The following is a 16,983-nucleotide window of genomic DNA, read 5'->3' as shown; positions in this document are numbered from 1 at the left end:
AAGTCAGATTCTTTGCCGTCCTATGTGTGAAGGAAACCATGTTTGATCGGTGTTAGCATGGGTCTTATTTTATTTATTTTCGTAGTGTTGGCTTTTCAATAGATTTGGTTTGTTCATGTTTTGTGTGCTTATGTGTGTGTGTGACTTCTGTCTGAGAGCAGAAATATAAACACAGAGTTGAGACTTGGTTGCCTTATATTTATGTCCCGTGTTTGAAAAGGCAGATCCTGCAGTGATGAGAGGGATTCACAGTTATTCTATTCTTGTGTGTGTGTGTGTGTGTGTGTGTGTGTGTGTGTGTGTGTGTGTGTGTGTACGTGCTGTTTCACTCAGAAGGTTCTTGTGGTTTCCGCATTCTGATTTATTACTTGTGGAGAAATCTGTAGCCTCTGTCACCGATTTGAGCTCAGTAAAGCATTGGCAATGTTTGCACACATCAAATACAGGTGACAGCTTAAATAGTGATGTTAGCTTGTGTGCTATTGCAAGTGTGTATTGATTTTGAGCATGTACTTGTTTATTGTGTCTACTAGTGCTATTTCTGTGTATATTTTTGCATATTTTAGCGTGAAAATGTTTGTCAGGTTGTGTATGTACGTGTTTTGATGTCAGGATGTTTGATGTTTTGTTTGTGTGTCTGCTTATTTGTTTAGTCTGATGGGTGTCTTTTATTGCTGTGGTTTTCAGTCACCAGACACAGACAACCTGCTGGGACCATCCAAAGATGACGGAGCTCTACCAGTCACTAGGTGGGAATCACACACAATCACACACATTGTCTTCAGGACCTTAAAGTGCGTCTTACATTATATTTTCAGAAATCTTTTTTAAAATTTACCTCCAGTGGTATTTAGACATGTATGTAGTTTTGGTTTTATTTGCCTAGATACTGTAACTGTCGCTGAGATTTATGCCTCCACCCCAGTACAACAGAGCTGAACTTCATTTGTGGTGCTCAAAGTTTTAAAAAGTTATTAATTCACAGAATTCAACTGTTTTTATACATTTCTCAGGTAGAAAGTAATTCAGTACAAACCATTCACAATGACCACGTTTACATGCACACTAATATTCCACTATTATTCTGAATTTGATACACGTCACTTAAACAGCATATTCCGTTTGGATATTTCGAATTAGGCCTCAATCCGAGTGTAGCTTTTTCCAATTAAAACATGTGGGATATGCCGATATTATTCAAGTTTTAGGGGCATTCTTTGGATATGTATGCAGCAAATTCAGAATATGTGTCTCAATTGGGGTTTTTACCGCAGTTTGCGACTCACGGCTTCTTGCCTGTTTACATTCAGCTCTGTGCATTGTAAACAAACCAACTCACCAACAGTTTGCAAGGCTGGAATAGAGATGCATGATGGGCTGGTTGTGTAACGCACCCCTGCGCAGGCAAAATGACATATGCTGGAGCAAGAAGGCAGACAGAGGAGAGGAATTAGAGGAGAGTGGAGAGCTGTTCAGGGTGGGCTGGAAAAACAGAGTGCACCTTCTCCATGACGGGGACACAGGGGATTGGTTATTATCCTGACATGCAGCCATGGCGTTACGGTGACAACTCGGTATGGTGCACCAAAGACACTCAGCCAACCCTCTGCATGTAAACGGGAATAGTAGAGGTTTATTCATTTTCATTAGCCATGTAAACAGCTTAGTAGGAATATTGTCTTTTTTGGAATAAGGACAAAAACTGGAATATTTTGTGCATGTAAACGTAGTCAGTGTGTCTTTTCAGAATAAGCAGCCCTGTTACTCAGGGCTGAGATGTTTCTGTTGAATTTTTAAAATGTAATTTGTCATTGCTGTGGGTGCCACAAACAAAATTCCTTTCACTGCCATTGTATTGTGATGGAGGCAGAAATTTCAGAGATAGATATTTCAGAACATGAAAATAAACTTCAAACTACCTCCATTGACAGATACCACAAGAGGTAAGTCATAAGATGTGTTTATCTGTACTACCTTACAAAGGTAGACAGCAAGTACAGAAACAGTGAAATGAGTTTTAAAGTCTTAACTATATTACTTTTTAGGAGAAATTTCCCTCTGCAGAAAAACAGAAATAAATTCTGACAAAATCACTCTGCACTCTGGACAATCTAAAGAGCATTTAAGCTAGGCTAGTTAGCTTTTAGCAGGACTAGTGTATCTGATGTTACTGTTTTTCTCCATTATGTTTTGATTTAGCTTCTGCCTGATTTATGTAGTATAACAAACTTGGTTATTCAGATGTTGGGGTATCAAAATTAAGTTTTCAACTACAGGAAACAGTTAGGAAAAAGATGGTAAATTGCCTTAGCTAAGGCTAGCTGTGACTGCTCTCCAGTTAGCCTTAACTAGCTGAAGTGCAGTCAGTGCAACCAAATATGTGGTTACTGCATATTGGCTTTGTAAGGCAGTGTAGTTTGGGTGAACTGACCCTTTAAATACAGTTAAACAAAGCCTGTTTCATGGCAGTATAGATCTTTAAAGGATCAGGGGCCCATTTCAAAAAAGCGACTTTGCGAGCACTGCTTACACATATATTGCAAATTGTGTCATCATGATTTTTCAAAAGTGATTGTTTGCAAATTGCATGTCCATTTGTGAGTATTACAGTGTTCTTGCATAATCATGCATTGGTCTCAAGTATAGTGTTTGTTTTGATAAGTGAAACAGGTAAAAATGAACAAAAGAGGAAATTATGTTGCAAATTTGGTGAAACAGGCCCCTGATCTTTTGAAGGCTCTTCTCTGGTGAGGAATCAACTAAATCCTGTTGACCTATTTCTCACTTGACCATTTAGTTTATTCTTTACTTTTAACTTGATTGAAATTGCACCCTGATCTTTTTCCTCTCTCTTGCTCCCTGGTCTTATCCATATGCATGTATCTATCCCTGTGGGGTGGCCAGTGTGACTGTTTTTTTAATGAGCATCCAGATAAGTAATAAGCTGTGAAACTTTGGGAGTGTTTGCTGTAGGCCAGCAGCTCAACAAATAGCACCAGCCCCCAATGAGACACAACTCACTAACCTAATTACACAGTCCACATTACACCCCCCAAACTCCCCTCGGTCATCTCCATAGACAATAACTAACAGTCGGCTTTCATTGAAGACGGAGGTCCTGCTTGTGTTGCCCAGTAGGCAGATTTCTGTTGCACTTTGTTTTCTGATTTTCTGCCTCCATTTTCTCTTTGGCCATCTACCTTTTTATCTCTCTGTCTCTATTCCCGCCTGTAGCGGACTTGAACAATGTGAGATTCTCAGCATACCGAACAGCCATGAAGATCCGCAGACTACAGAAAGCACTGTGCTGTAAGTAAGATGCTCAAACACACACACCTTACTACCTACACTCATGGTCTGCTTCTTTTGAAGTCTGGGTGCAACGAGGGGATGCAGTAATGATTTGAAGCTTTGCCAGATGCTGTGCCAGAACAGCACAGGAGCCAAGGATATTTTGGCTGTAAAATTGCACGCATTGTGTCCGTGTGTGTGTGTGTGTGTGCGTGTGCGTGCGCATGGATTTTGTCCATTCACAGTCACAGCTGGTGCTTGTGTTAAGCCTGTTGAGCATAGACTCATTTGGTGTGCACAGGTGGGCTTTGTTTTAGGCTGGTCTTTTTTAGTATTTTTCTCAACACAAGAGCTGCTGTTTTCTCGTTTATAATGGAAGCTTTGATAAAGGCAGCTATTACCTACTATCTCAGGTGGCTATCTACCCCATCTACACACACATACACACATACTGCAGGTGCATGCAGATTCCTCCCTTGTGAGGTTTCAACCAGCATGGCAGCAGCTACTTGGGCTCAGCACAGTGTAACAGTGACAAATGTTTTCCAAATGTGACAAACTATTATCCAGCTGTTGACATTATTATAGCAACACAGTCTGCGTGCCCACACCACTCATTTACATCCTGCTGTTGTAAGAAGTTTGCTCTGTGTGGATGTGTGAAACCAAAAGATAAAAAACACCATGCCTTTTGTAGTTGTGTGTGTGTGTGCAAGCAGCTTTAGGCCTGTGTACCTGAATAATCATAGGTATCAAAGTGTGATATTGTGTTTGTTGGTTGTTAATGAGTTTGAGTGATTCAGGCATTCAGGCATTTTAGTCTTCTATCTTATATTGCCTCTCTGATCTTATGCGTGTGTTTGTGACGGGAATGCATTAGCCTGAGTGATTTCGACTTGGGGCACTGCAATTCAATTTCATCCATTAGATTAGAACAATCACTTCGCAGAACACGGCCACACACACACACACACACAGGCACAGGCACTCGCACTTCAGAAGGATCAGTAGTTATTAGCTATTAGCCTGGATTCATGTGGAATCTTGGCTCGGAGACCTGTATGAATGTTTGCAAATTTGCATGTGTAGGCTACATGCCTGTGTGTGTGAGAGAGAATGGCATGTGTGCAGACACACACACACAACACGCATGACAGGGATACTATGATACGGCTAATTGGGTTAAGTCTGTGCCAAGGGGGCTGGAGAAGCACAAATGAGCTTGCGTGGCATCCCGCTAATGTGCCACAGCCTCTCCACTTCATATCAGCATGTGTAGCCAGAAAGCTGGAGAGAAGTAAAGTTTTGCTTTGTGACAGAATGGCTGCCCTGCTGTGCCCGCTCCACGTGGATACACCCCAGTAATTAGTGCTGGCTGGGGAACAGGGGGTAACGCAAGGCAAGGAGCTGCAGAGGGGTTCACAGAGACCGACCAATGGGGCAAGAGAGGGGAGGTGTGAGAAGAGGAGGAGAGGGGAATGAGGGTTGCAGGAGAGGGAGCAGTTTTTAAATGGTATGTGGAAAAGTGCCAGTTAGTCGGAGGGAGAAATGCATATAGAACAGCATGATGACCTTTGCTTGCACTAATTAAGAATTCCATCATGATCTGAGGCTTTAATAGGTCCTTAAATTCAAGTAAAACACAATGTCCCAACTGCACACTAGGTGCTAACTCTACGTTTTTTGAATATGTTGTACATTCACTGCAAAAATAATCATCTTAAATAATTTCGTATCAGATTTAGTCTTGAACAGTTTGAGTAGTATCTTGATACATGACAGAATAAAGGCACAGCAAGGAGTTCTTGAAGTTTAAACTCAGTCATGCTGAATTAGTATAACTACCACAATGTGTCAATGAGACACCACTGACTGTGTGTGTGTGTGTGTGTGTGTGTGTGTGTGTGTGTGAGAGAGAGAGAATGACAGTATCTACCAAACTATAGCTGCTGAAGGTGTGTTTATCTGTCACACCTGGTGAATTTATGCAGCTGGCTACTTTGTTTAATAGTGTTGTCACAAAGGACTTAGATTAGCCTGTTTCTGTACATTTTTTCCCAGTCTCTTTCCCTCTGAAGATAAATGATGGCTACAGTATACAGTAGAGCATGATGGGAGTACAACTGATAAAAAATATAACATTCTTTTTTGCTTTGTCATTGAAGATGTAGCCAACAAATTAAATTAGAAGAAACTAGATTCTGCTCTCAGTCTGAGTCACTTGATTTTTTTTCCTTGTTTATCTTTTTTGTTCAGATTTCTCTCTCATATTAATATTTCACCACAATGAGCTGTCTGTTCTGTGCCTGTACTCCCAGCAGACTCTCGCAGATAGTTGTTTTGAACTATTTTGGACAAAATATCAGTCAAGTCTGCAGTTTTGAAATGCCTCTGTGTCGTTTTCAGTTTTCCTTCAGTTATGCTGGCATTTTCAAAAAACCTGAGCTTCTGCTGAAAGCCAAAGGAAGAAGTTGGAAATGCTATGAATGGTTCTAACTCTTTTTCTTTCCATCCCTTGTCTCCTTTTATGTGATTTCTTGTTCTTTTTTATCTTCTTTGTCTTATTCCTTTTCACTGTTCTTGTCAACCTTTTCCTATCCTCCTTTCTTCACTTTCACCTCTTGTCCTTCCTCCCTGTTTCTCTCCTACTCTGTCCCTTCTTTTCCATCTTCCTCTACCTGCCCTGGCCACTCCTCTACCACTCTTCCCTCCATCTTTTGTCTCGGATCGTCATCTGCAGTGGACCTGTTGGACCTTAGCGTGGCCCAGAACACCTTTGAGCAGCACAAGCTCACAAACAACAATCAGCTGTTGTCCGTTCCGGACGTCATCAACTGCCTGACGTCCATTTACGACGGCCTGGAGCAGGAGCACAAAGACCTGGTCAATGTGCCACTCTGCGTCGACATGAGTCTCAACTGGCTGCTGAATGTCTATGACACGTATGTGTACCATCTGTGTTGCATTTAGGACAAAGGATTATGAATCAGTCTCTGTCTTTTGTTTTTTTTACATTGTATCTTGGCTTTTTAAAATTTAACTGAATCAATAATTCAACTCAATTATTCAAGAATCCCTCGTGTTATTGTTTGTTTATCCATTTAAGCTTATACATACGTAAAATGTTCAAAATCAGCTACAGTACCACATTTGAATGATAATGATTTTATACACACTTACACACTCATACTCTACATGCTCAGACATTGTCAATATGCTATGTGCACCTGAAAGTGACTCAGCTGGTATGCAAATGGCTGTTATACACTGAGTTTGTTTGGGAACAGACATGCATGCGCACCTGTTTAAATACACTCTGCATTGGCTTGAACAGCATGGACACACTGTATAATCACGTCTTCACATGCTGTACATCAACATGCATACTTGTCTAAACACTGTTTGTTTGTATAAAGTATATGCCATTAGAAGCTCACCAGCTCTCACTCGAAGATAGAAGTACAAGAGCACACATACACTATTTCCAAGTAATGATTTTCTGTCACTGCTGTTGCACTTAATTCAGATCTGAACTGAACTGAGCACACAAAAATATACTGTATTTACAAAAATACACACACAATATATTTGACTGATGTATGTTTTTGTCGGGGCCCTGCAGTGGTCGTAGCGGGAAGATCCGCGTCCTGTCCATGAAGATTGGATTGCTCTCTCTCTCTAAGGGACACCTGGAGGAGAAATACAAATGTAAGTGTCAATGACTAGGTAAGATATCTGCTGCCCACATGCACTTAAACACACCACTCCCCAGCTCCCTGTGCAGGTCAGTCTAGAAAGTCTATCCCTTACCGCTCCAGTACAGCTGTAAGCTAATCTCAGCAGTGTTAATTAGGGCTGGGGAGGTATTTTAGTAGTACTTATTTTTGTTCATAATAAAATGAGCATTGTTCATGGTAAATTGACCCACTCGACCTCTGGCCTTGTTTAGTGCTGCAGTTCTGCAATAACTTTACTGACCTTGCTCTACTTAGGCCAACTCTACAACTTTACACCAACAGATCCTGAGTAACACCGAACAAATTCATAAAATTAGACAAATGACCATTGTGTACCTGTCAACTTAACATGACTGAAATCCATAAAGTCAATGATTGAAATCCGTGAGCCACCCCACTGCCTGCACATGCATGAAGAAAGACAACATGTGCAAGCATGGGCCCCTGGTTATGTTTTAAAATGGGAGAGTAAACTTGTAAAGATACATAATTGGCAGGGAGACTGGGGGTCCAGACTTGTAATAGCCAATTGTAATTTAAAACAAATTTTCTGCAGTTCTACACCACTTTACCTCTTGGATTAAGTCAAGAAACAGCCACTTGCACTAGTCTAGATTAGTTAGATTGAGGGTGCTATGAAAACCAAGAATGCATCAAGAACAGTTTATAATTGGGTGGATCAAGACAGGAAATGATTATTAGAAGAATGGCTATTTCATATTTGAAATTATATTTATAAAAACATTATGTAGCCTAAAATGGTAGTAGGTTACCTAAAAACCTATTATTAGGAATCACAAAACACAGACACAGAGTGTCCCCATAACCATAGTAATTCACTCTCACTCCTGCCTGCATGCGGACGGTGTGAGAGGAGAGGGAGAGACGCTGACTGAGATTACTCACAGCAGCATGCATAGGAATACATTACAATATAGATTTGTGTATGTTTCTCGCTTTCCCCCTGATTGTCTGAATAACACAGTGCTGCTCTGTCTTGTCTGTCTGTGCGCTGTTAGTGTCCTTTTTTCACGCCACAACATTATTGGTTATGAATTTTTTTTCTCTGCATGAGAAAATGAATGTGTGGCGTGAGAGTGTGTGAAAAGTGTCAATTGCGTGAGTCTCACAGTCAACGAGTGAGAGTTGGCAGCCATGTTATGTCATCACACATCAGCCCTGATTATCTTATAAAGCTCTGAATATAGCACAGTTATTGGCGGGTCATGTGTGTTTACTGCCACAGAAAAGGGATAAATCTTTGGATTATTAGCACGACATCGCCTCTCTGTTGTCAGGCTTACTGACGTGACCAGCAGCTCTGTTAGAGACACAAACTGAGGCTATAGTTAGCAGTGTTGTGATATTTATACAAACTGAAGCTAAAATTAGCAGTGTTGTGATATTTATACAAACTGAAGCTACAGTTAGCAGTGTTGTGACATTTATACAAACTGAAGCTAAAGTTAGCAGTGTTGTGACATTTATACAAACTGAAGCTACAGTTATCAGTGTTGTGATATTTATACAAACTGAAGCTAAAGTTAGCAGTGTGCTGCTATAAACTGAAGCTAAAGTTCGCAGTGTGCTGATATTTATATAAACTGAGGTGGCATTTCTTTTCTGTGAAACTAATGTACTGTTAATAAATATTGTACATTATCTGACTATTTCCTGCTCTTTGAAATATTTTTTCTTTCGTCTTCAGTTACAGATATCGTGACATATTGTAAACTATTTCTTAGTGATATACCGTGTATCGCAGAATCGCCTTTGTTGTGATATATCGTGATCATGGGAGGAATATCGTGATAGTATTGTATCAATAGTTAATCTGTGATTCCCACCTCAAGTATTAATCAGCCTCATACAGAGAGAAAGTCAGAGAGAGAGAGAGGAACTAGAGAATTGGTTGCCTAATTGGATGAGAGACCTCCTACGCATTCCCCTGTTCTTTATTTAATTTTTTTGTTCTGATTTATTTTTGAGGATTAGGAAGCATGAATATAGGCTTGCTGCACTGGGAGGAGACTGTCATTTTGGCTTCCTGCTCTTTGTTTCTGCTGCTTTATCTCTCTCTGTCTATCCTCCTCCGCTGTCACTGCTCACAGCATTGTTCATCAATCTACCAGTGCCACTTTGTCTTTGGTCCTATCTTACTTACTCTCTCATCCATCCTTTTCTCCATCCTCTTTCCCCTCTTCCTCTTTCTCCTCCCTTTCTCTTTCTCTCGCCATGGCACGGTCTCCATCCCTGAGCCTATTGGTTCCACTGGCAGTTTCTATTAGCCCGAGAAGGGTATCAAGCACGCCTGATTGCGTCCGTCCTCCTGTACTCTTAGAGTCTCATTGGCTGTCAGTCTCATGCATATAGCTACACAGCAACTCACCTTCACTTACCCACACACACACACACACACACACACACACAGACACACACCTAACCAGGCATACTGCCATTTGACACTTGTTTTGTGACAGTTGCGTATGTCAAATGAGCAGAAAGTAGCAAGTTGTGGGCGTGGGGGTTGATCAGGCAAATGACACAAAAGGTGTGAAGGAAGGGGATTACGAACACACATCATTGCTGGTGTTTGCATGTACTGCACACACACACACATACTGTACATAACAGGAGCTGGCATCAGGGCCAGGCCTCACACAGAGATCAAAGTCAGCTGCAAGCGGAGCAGAAAGACCTGTCATGCCCTTCATTTCTCCCTCTTCCTCCGCTCTTTCTCTGGATCACCCCCCGTGCTCTCTTTGCTCAGTTTGTGCACGAGCCCCAGAGATGTTTCATAACTTCATTTAAAATATAACGTGTTCACTGGCCAGGCCTGTGTGTCACTGGGCAGGCATCCACATCTAGTACAGCTCTGTCAATCTCCCTAAGAATGTGAGCTGGAGGCAGGGATGGAGAGATTTAGGTAGAAAGATTCTGGCATGAAAGAAGTGAGTCAGAAAGATTAAAAATGTATCTTTTCCCTAGTGTCTTCCATGTCCTCCCTACCACCTCCCACCCACGCACATACTAACACTTTCCCTCCCACTCCGTTCTATACTGTCACTTTTTCTCGCTCCACATCTATTTATACATATATTTCTTACTTTAAATATCACCCACATGCTCTGACTCTTTCCCTCACTCCCTCTTTTTCATTTTTTTTTCTCTTTGTCCCTTTCTCCCTCTCTCTTCCTCACCCACCCACCACCCCATCATCCACCCGCCCCCCCAGACCTCTTCAGCCAGGTTGCGTCAGCAGGTGACACATGTGACCAGAGGCAGCTCGGTCTGCTGCTTCATGAAGCCATCCAGATCCCGAGGCAGCTGGGGGAGGTGGCTGCTTTCGGAGGCTCCAACATCGAACCCAGTGTCCGCAGCTGCTTCCAGCACGTATGTTCACACACAAGCATGTAGATGTGCACTCAACACATACATGTTAGTGTAGACATCCAGAAACATATACAGAATCATATAAGCCAGGAATTCAATTTCATCACAGATTGGGTAATAACATAATGAACGAATGAATGATTACCGGATGTATTCTCAACTGAAAAATGAAATTAATGAGAAAAAGACAAGCTTCTCACTGCATGAAGAAAATGCAATATAATGCAATAGGCAGCTATGTCCTCAACAGAAGAGCAGACAGATTAAAGATACTTGCAAAGCATTTTTGTTACTACTATCTGATACCGTATGAAAAGCTACGCTACACACCACAAGCTTAACAAAAGACAGGATTTATTGCATGGCTGTTTATGATTGTAAAGGACATGGAGCTTTCTCTGCTAACATTTCTGCATTGGTTTCTAAATTCACTTGTTAGTGTTTGCTACATTGCAGGTGATAGTTTTTTTGCAAGTAATCAGTTCTGTAAGAGATTATGTTTCAATGCATCTTCCCTGAAGCTAATTGTTATGAAGTACCTCACTCTCCTTCAGCTATCTAACACCTGCCTCTTTCAAACCTGTAAAAGAGCTTCAATATTTAGGCTCTGCTGGCCAACCATGAAGCCTCAAATGGCCCCTAGTCTTCTGCTGGCTGTCCTCAAGTGGTTTACTGCGGCCAGCTAACCCCTTTTCCAGGTTTATCTCTGGACATTACTGGCATTTAATGATGTCTTCATCCACTGGGATCAGTTTCATTTTTCTCACTCTTTCTCCCCTGGCTCATGCTTCAGCAGTAATAAATGGGAGCCAAACATTAAAATTAGGAGGTTATAAATTTCACTTATTTCCTGTGCTGCGCTTCCCAAAATAGCAGAGTGCAGCAGACACCGGCATCTTAAAACTTTCTCTCTCTTTTTTTTTTCTTCTCAAAATAATGCAAAAGACAAGAATGCAAACACCTTGTCGCCTTGCCTACATCTCACTCTCTTGATAACATATTAATACACACATGCACACTGAGAGGCGAGCATGCATGAGTACACACACAAGCACGCACAAACAATTTGCTCGCAGACTTGGTCATGAATTGCTGTGCCAGCTGTAGTCCAGTTGCAGTTCATTCAATCATCAAACCGAATTGGCAGGTAGAAATCAGGCTGACACACACACACACACACACACACACACACACACACACACACACACACACACCCTCTCTGTCATTTACACACACATACACAAGCAAAGCTCTGACACCTGTGTGTCAATCTGCCCTGCCAGTGACAGTGCAGTCACCCAGTCCATTTGGTTTAATGGGCCTGTGATGAACGAGTTGCGCTGCCATAAATATGGCCTCTTTGACTGTTCCTTTGTCACTCTCCTTCATTTATCCATCCATCCGTCTATCTAGTCATCCTTTCAGCCATCTCTCCACTGCAGTAATTAATCTGTAAGTGCTATAATTCTGCTGTTAGATGGCAAGGTGGGGGGGGGAGGGGGGGCAAAGATGAGACTAACGTATGGGAAAGGAGAGACAAAGAGGTACTATGATTGTGCAGGGGAAGGTCAAATGGATGAATGAAAGATTTAAAAATTATGTTATGTGGATGAAGGTTTGACTACAAAACCAGTTGAAGAAGACTTAATGTGTGCTTCAACCTTGATGAAAGAATCACACTTAATTAATAATGTACATAAAATTCACATTTCAACGAGTTTTGGCCCGAAATGCATTTACACAGGTGATCTTTAGGGCTGGATATAATTTTAAATGCCTTGATACGATGTTGATACGATACCTACGGTACAAGTTCCAGTAATGATACAAAGCACTACTCTTTTCTTACTTGTAGGAAGTTTTTCTATGATAGAACTAAAACTTCTCAAATGTGAAATGTCTAAATCTAATCAGCTGTAATGGGACTAAGAACATCGTTCAAATAAAAAATAACATTTAAATCTGAAACTGTTCATGGGTGAAGAAGAGTACAAATCTGAACAAATATTTGATACCAGTTTTCTGTACTTTACCATTTTTGATACTTATTGCTTTAAACACATTTTGGTCGAGTCTAAAAAAGTATTGACTGTGAGGATTCATTTCAATTTTAAAGTTGAAATTTGCTTCTTTTTCAGTTTGTTTTGTATCATGAATTTATTCACACAAGGATATTTTAATAAAATTGAGACATTCTACAGTCTTGCACACAATAAGACTTAGGAAGGGATCAGGAGAACACACACCCACATGCTCTATTCCTTTTGATTAGTCTCTCTTCTTATTTCAAATGTATTCTGCCCTTTGCTGTATTTGTTGCCCTTTTTGTGTGTCAAGAATGATGGAAAGGTCGTCTTTGATTTGTTTAGCAGTAACAGCAGCCATGTCAAAGCTTCTTGCCCTAGTGCTGGCTTTTCCAATGGGCTCATTATGATCTGCAGTTGAACAAAGAAATACCATCCCAAAAAGATGCTCAGAAAATTATTTCACTTATTGAAAACATTGGACTTAGCATAAAGCAAATACTGGATACATACACAATCACACCTTCAAAAGTTTAAAGCACAAGTTTTTCCACCTGTATGCCAACAGCTGTGGGCAGATAGGACAAGGGCAGTGAGGGTGTTAAAATCAATGTTTATTATAAGATATTTCAACCAATAAACATGAATAATGAGCTCATAAAAGTTAGCTTAGTCTGGTCCACAATTCAAGGCCAGAATGCACCTGAAGGGAATGTCACTTTGATATGTATGGTCATCTTAAATTTGTTAGGTAACAAGCAAAGAGTTACAGTCTGTTCTTCATTTCTGGAAATGATGTTGTGTATGTTTCTCTATCATGCTACAAAGTGCCTTTACAGTTTATCAGCCCTTTTTTTATATAAACTGTAAATTTTATATGGTGGCTAAACTTTTGACTTAAAGCCTCCTAACTCTTGGCACTGCCTCTTTCATGCCCAGGTGACCAATAAGGTGGAGCTGGAGCCCAGGCAGTTTGTTGATTGGATGCGCCTGGAGCCACAGTCCATGGTTTGGCTTCCTGTCCTGCACAGAGTAGCTGCCGCAGAGACGGCAAAGCATCAGGCCAAGTGTAACATCTGCAAGGAGTGTCCTATTGTTGGCTTCAGGTAAAGGCACACACACATGCTCACATGAAGCATTTAATTCAGGGTTTGTAAAGCACATGCACAAAATAAAAAGAGGTGACAAAAGGCCAGACACACAAACATACTAACACGCACACTGAATGTGGAACTGTTCTGTCTTGTTCTCTCATGGTTGAGCATAAAGGGCAGATCTGCTCTGGAGGGCAGGCATTTATCTAAATGTCAGCAGCTGATACACCACTGGCTAAATACCATCCGGAGGTTTGCAATGAAACATACACACTCACAAACACAACAACACGCTCATAAACACACAAACATATAGTACACAGCCACATTCTCAAAGTTCAAAAAGAGCCGATCGCCTGGCAAGCAATCCATAACAGACCACCCTCTGATACTGTGCGAGACTGACTCACATACTCACATGTGTACCCCTGACTGCTTTTGTTTCAGTTGTTCCCGGATCAATAGTATACAGAAACAACAGGTAAAGAAAGATGGGCGTTGCCTCAGCAAACAGCTTAAATCAACTTATCATTAAATTTTAATTTTCACTGAGAAGTCCAGCAGAGAAAAGCTTTTTCCGAAGCCGAAGATAAGCATAACACCATGCTAAGTGAAGTAGGGTGGCAGGATTGTCCCTTTCAGATCCCTTGCTTTGCCAGCAAAAAGAGAAATACAGTCAGACATTTGATGAAGCACACGTCTCCCAAGTTCTGTCATTGATCGATGAGAGGGAACGATGGAGGTAGGGAAAGGGAGAGAGAAAGAGCAAGGAAAACGCATAGCAGGCATTTTGTGTGGTCTTGAGACATGACACCAACTGTGTTACAAGTAGATTTCTAGGTTGTTGTTCTGTTGTTCTGTGTTGTTGTAAGTCTTACTAGTCAGTTTAGATGGGATCGTCCAAAAACTCACACAGCATGCAAAGGATAATGTGTAAGCACATATGTTTACATTTAATAAATGTTTTCTTAACCACAACAAATGAGTGGGATAGTTAGCAAGCCACGGAGCCACTTTCAACATGCACCATTTCCTGTGCATGCGTCATATATTTATATGCAATGTCGGACCTGCCAGCATTGATTAAAACTTGATAGCTTCTGCTACAAAATGCCAGCGAGACAAAAGAGCTTTGTGGTGTTTTTATTATGATAATTTGTAGGATTATTTATGTAGAATTGGATTTTGACCTTTATTTTTGATTCAATTTTGTTTTAATCTCTTTTTGGTTGTTTTATTTGTTCTTGTTGTGTTTGTGACTTGTTGTGTTTGGTTTGGAGCACTGAATGGCTCACAGTCTGAGGAAATATGATACCTTACAAAGATTTGTGCAAAGGTTTGTTCCTCCACTACTTTTTTTGCTACAGCTCTTTATCCTCTATTGCCTTGAATTCATATTATATTGATCATTTCTGCACAAAGCAACCTGCACTGGACACAAAAAGTGTTTAATAAAAAGTGCTTTTTAACAGATATCATGATGTTCCCAAAGCAGACCAGACATAAGGTTTCCATAATAAACCAAAATTGTTAGTGGATAAACTCATTAATTAGGGGCATCCCGGCACCTCCTGCTGTGAAGGTGAATTAACGCCCCCTCTTCACAGTAATATGCTCCGTGTCAGTACGTAATGGCGCATTTGACTTGGCAGTGTTGTGTGCGATGTTGCATCCTTTGATATATGGCTCCCTCTCGTAGCTCATCAGTCAGCTAACCTTGGGAGAGCTGGAGAGGAGAGAAAGATAAAAGACTTAAGCTATTATGTCTGAACGGCTTCTGTCTCTATTTAGCTGTTAAATGGCCTTCTGGCTACAGCTGCTGAGGACAACATCCTGACAGTTGTTGTCACATCGTTGTGTTTTGGTGGAAATCCAAATGTCTGCCACACTGTCAGCATATTGAGGATGGTTTGAATGCTTCTCATGCACATGAACATGTGTATGTGGAAGGACTGCGTGACAGAGTGACAGTGGAAATCGACAGCTCTCCAGGAGGCCCCAGTGTAGCCCGGAGATGAGTCATGTTGCACTGCTACATATGTGCTCATTTGCACGCACATACACACACTCCCCGAGGACATGTAAGTGACATCTACGCACACTACTTCCCAGCTCAACTTATCTCACTTTTAACCTCCCTCTCTCTCCTCTCCCACTAGGTATCGCAGTCTGAAGCATTTCAACTACGACGTGTGTCAGAGCTGCTTCTTTTCTGGGCGCACTGCCAAGGGCCACAAGCTCAACTACCCAATGGTGGAGTACTGCACCCCGGTGAGAGAGTAACACACACACACACATATATACATAGGCACACACATTGTTCAGCAGCTCATCTCATATCTCTTTTCCACATGCTCACACACTCCGCTCATCCATTTAATGAAAGCACACACATTCACACTTTCCGAGTTTGGTTACCTCCCATCCCATCTTTCATTAAAACTATCTCTCTCCTAATGACTCGCACTCTTACAACTCCCTGTATATTTACTCCTACTGTATGTTACTTTCACAGCAGTTTCAGTTTATATATGTGCTTATTCTGAAAACATGCTGTTTTAATTTCCTAGTATTGTTTAACTCTCTGGTTTGCATATCAAGATACAATACATGGACATAAGTGCATGCACTCCTGAGAATAACACCCATATGTGATTGTTGAGCATGTCATTACAAAACTGTGGGCATTAATACGGTATGTTTAAGACTCCACTCTTCTGGGAAAGCTTATCGCAAGATTTTGCAAACTGGTCGGGTCTCTGATTTTGGGTGATAAGGTCCAGCTTGCACTTTATGTTCCAGTTCATCCCAAAAGAGTTTGATGAGGTAGAGGGTAGGAGTCCTGTGCAGGCCAGTTAAGTTCTTCCACATCAAATTCAGATCTCAGACCTTACCGATAATGTTGCCATAAATTTGGAAGCACATTATTTTTTAGTGTTTTATTTTATTTATTTATTTCCTTCTGCCATTTTAAGCCTTTATCAGACAGCGACAGCGAGAGATTAGAGGGAATGAGAGAAAGAAAGATGAAACAAAGGTCCCTGGCCAGAGTCAGAACAGGTGGTTTGCAGTTCAGCATCTTAACTCAGAAGCCACTGGGAGACCCCTTATATGTGCACTATTGTCTTAAGTATTATATGACTGTATGCTATAGCATTAGGATTTCCCCTAATTGGACACATGGGATGTCCATATACTGACCCTATACAAGTGTATCCCAAAGGCCATCAAATCAAAACAGTTACACATACAAACTTGTTTGTGTCACTTAAATGCACATTGCACTGACTTACATTCATTCCCTTTAGCTTTACCTAACATTAACCATATCTTAACCCAGCCCTGACCTCACCTGTCACCAATAACCAAGTCTTAACCTGAACATTTAATGGTTTACCTTGTGGGGACCTGCTTTTGGGAAATGAGTCCCCCTCATGTGTCTCT

At 41.1% G+C, this 16,983-nt stretch overlaps 1 protein-coding gene across 6 annotated transcripts in view; it reads left to right on the top strand.

Moving 5' to 3' along the window:
- Positions 1–16,983, top strand: part of utrn (utrophin) — a 182,938-nt gene that overhangs the window by 135,124 nt on the left and 30,831 nt on the right. For all 6 annotated transcript variants that reach the window (XM_042391219.1, XM_042391220.1, XM_042391218.1 and 3 more), the window contains 7 exons: positions 688–749; positions 3,235–3,309; positions 6,032–6,233; positions 6,914–6,999; positions 10,264–10,421; positions 13,385–13,551; positions 15,699–15,810. In XM_042391219.1, coding sequence (XP_042247153.1) covers positions 688–749; positions 3,235–3,309; positions 6,032–6,233; positions 6,914–6,999; positions 10,264–10,421; positions 13,385–13,551; positions 15,699–15,810 — 862 coding nt within the window. The remainder of the gene's footprint in view (positions 1–687; positions 750–3,234; positions 3,310–6,031; positions 6,234–6,913; positions 7,000–10,263; positions 10,422–13,384; positions 13,552–15,698; positions 15,811–16,983) is intronic.

Source organism: Thunnus maccoyii, chromosome 17, assembly GCF_910596095.1.
Source record: "Thunnus maccoyii chromosome 17, fThuMac1.1, whole genome shotgun sequence".
NCBI lineage: Eukaryota > Metazoa > Chordata > Actinopteri > Scombriformes > Scombridae > Thunnus > Thunnus maccoyii.
Note: the sequence above shows the minus strand (reverse complement) of the source record. Positions and strands in the feature narration are given on the sequence as shown.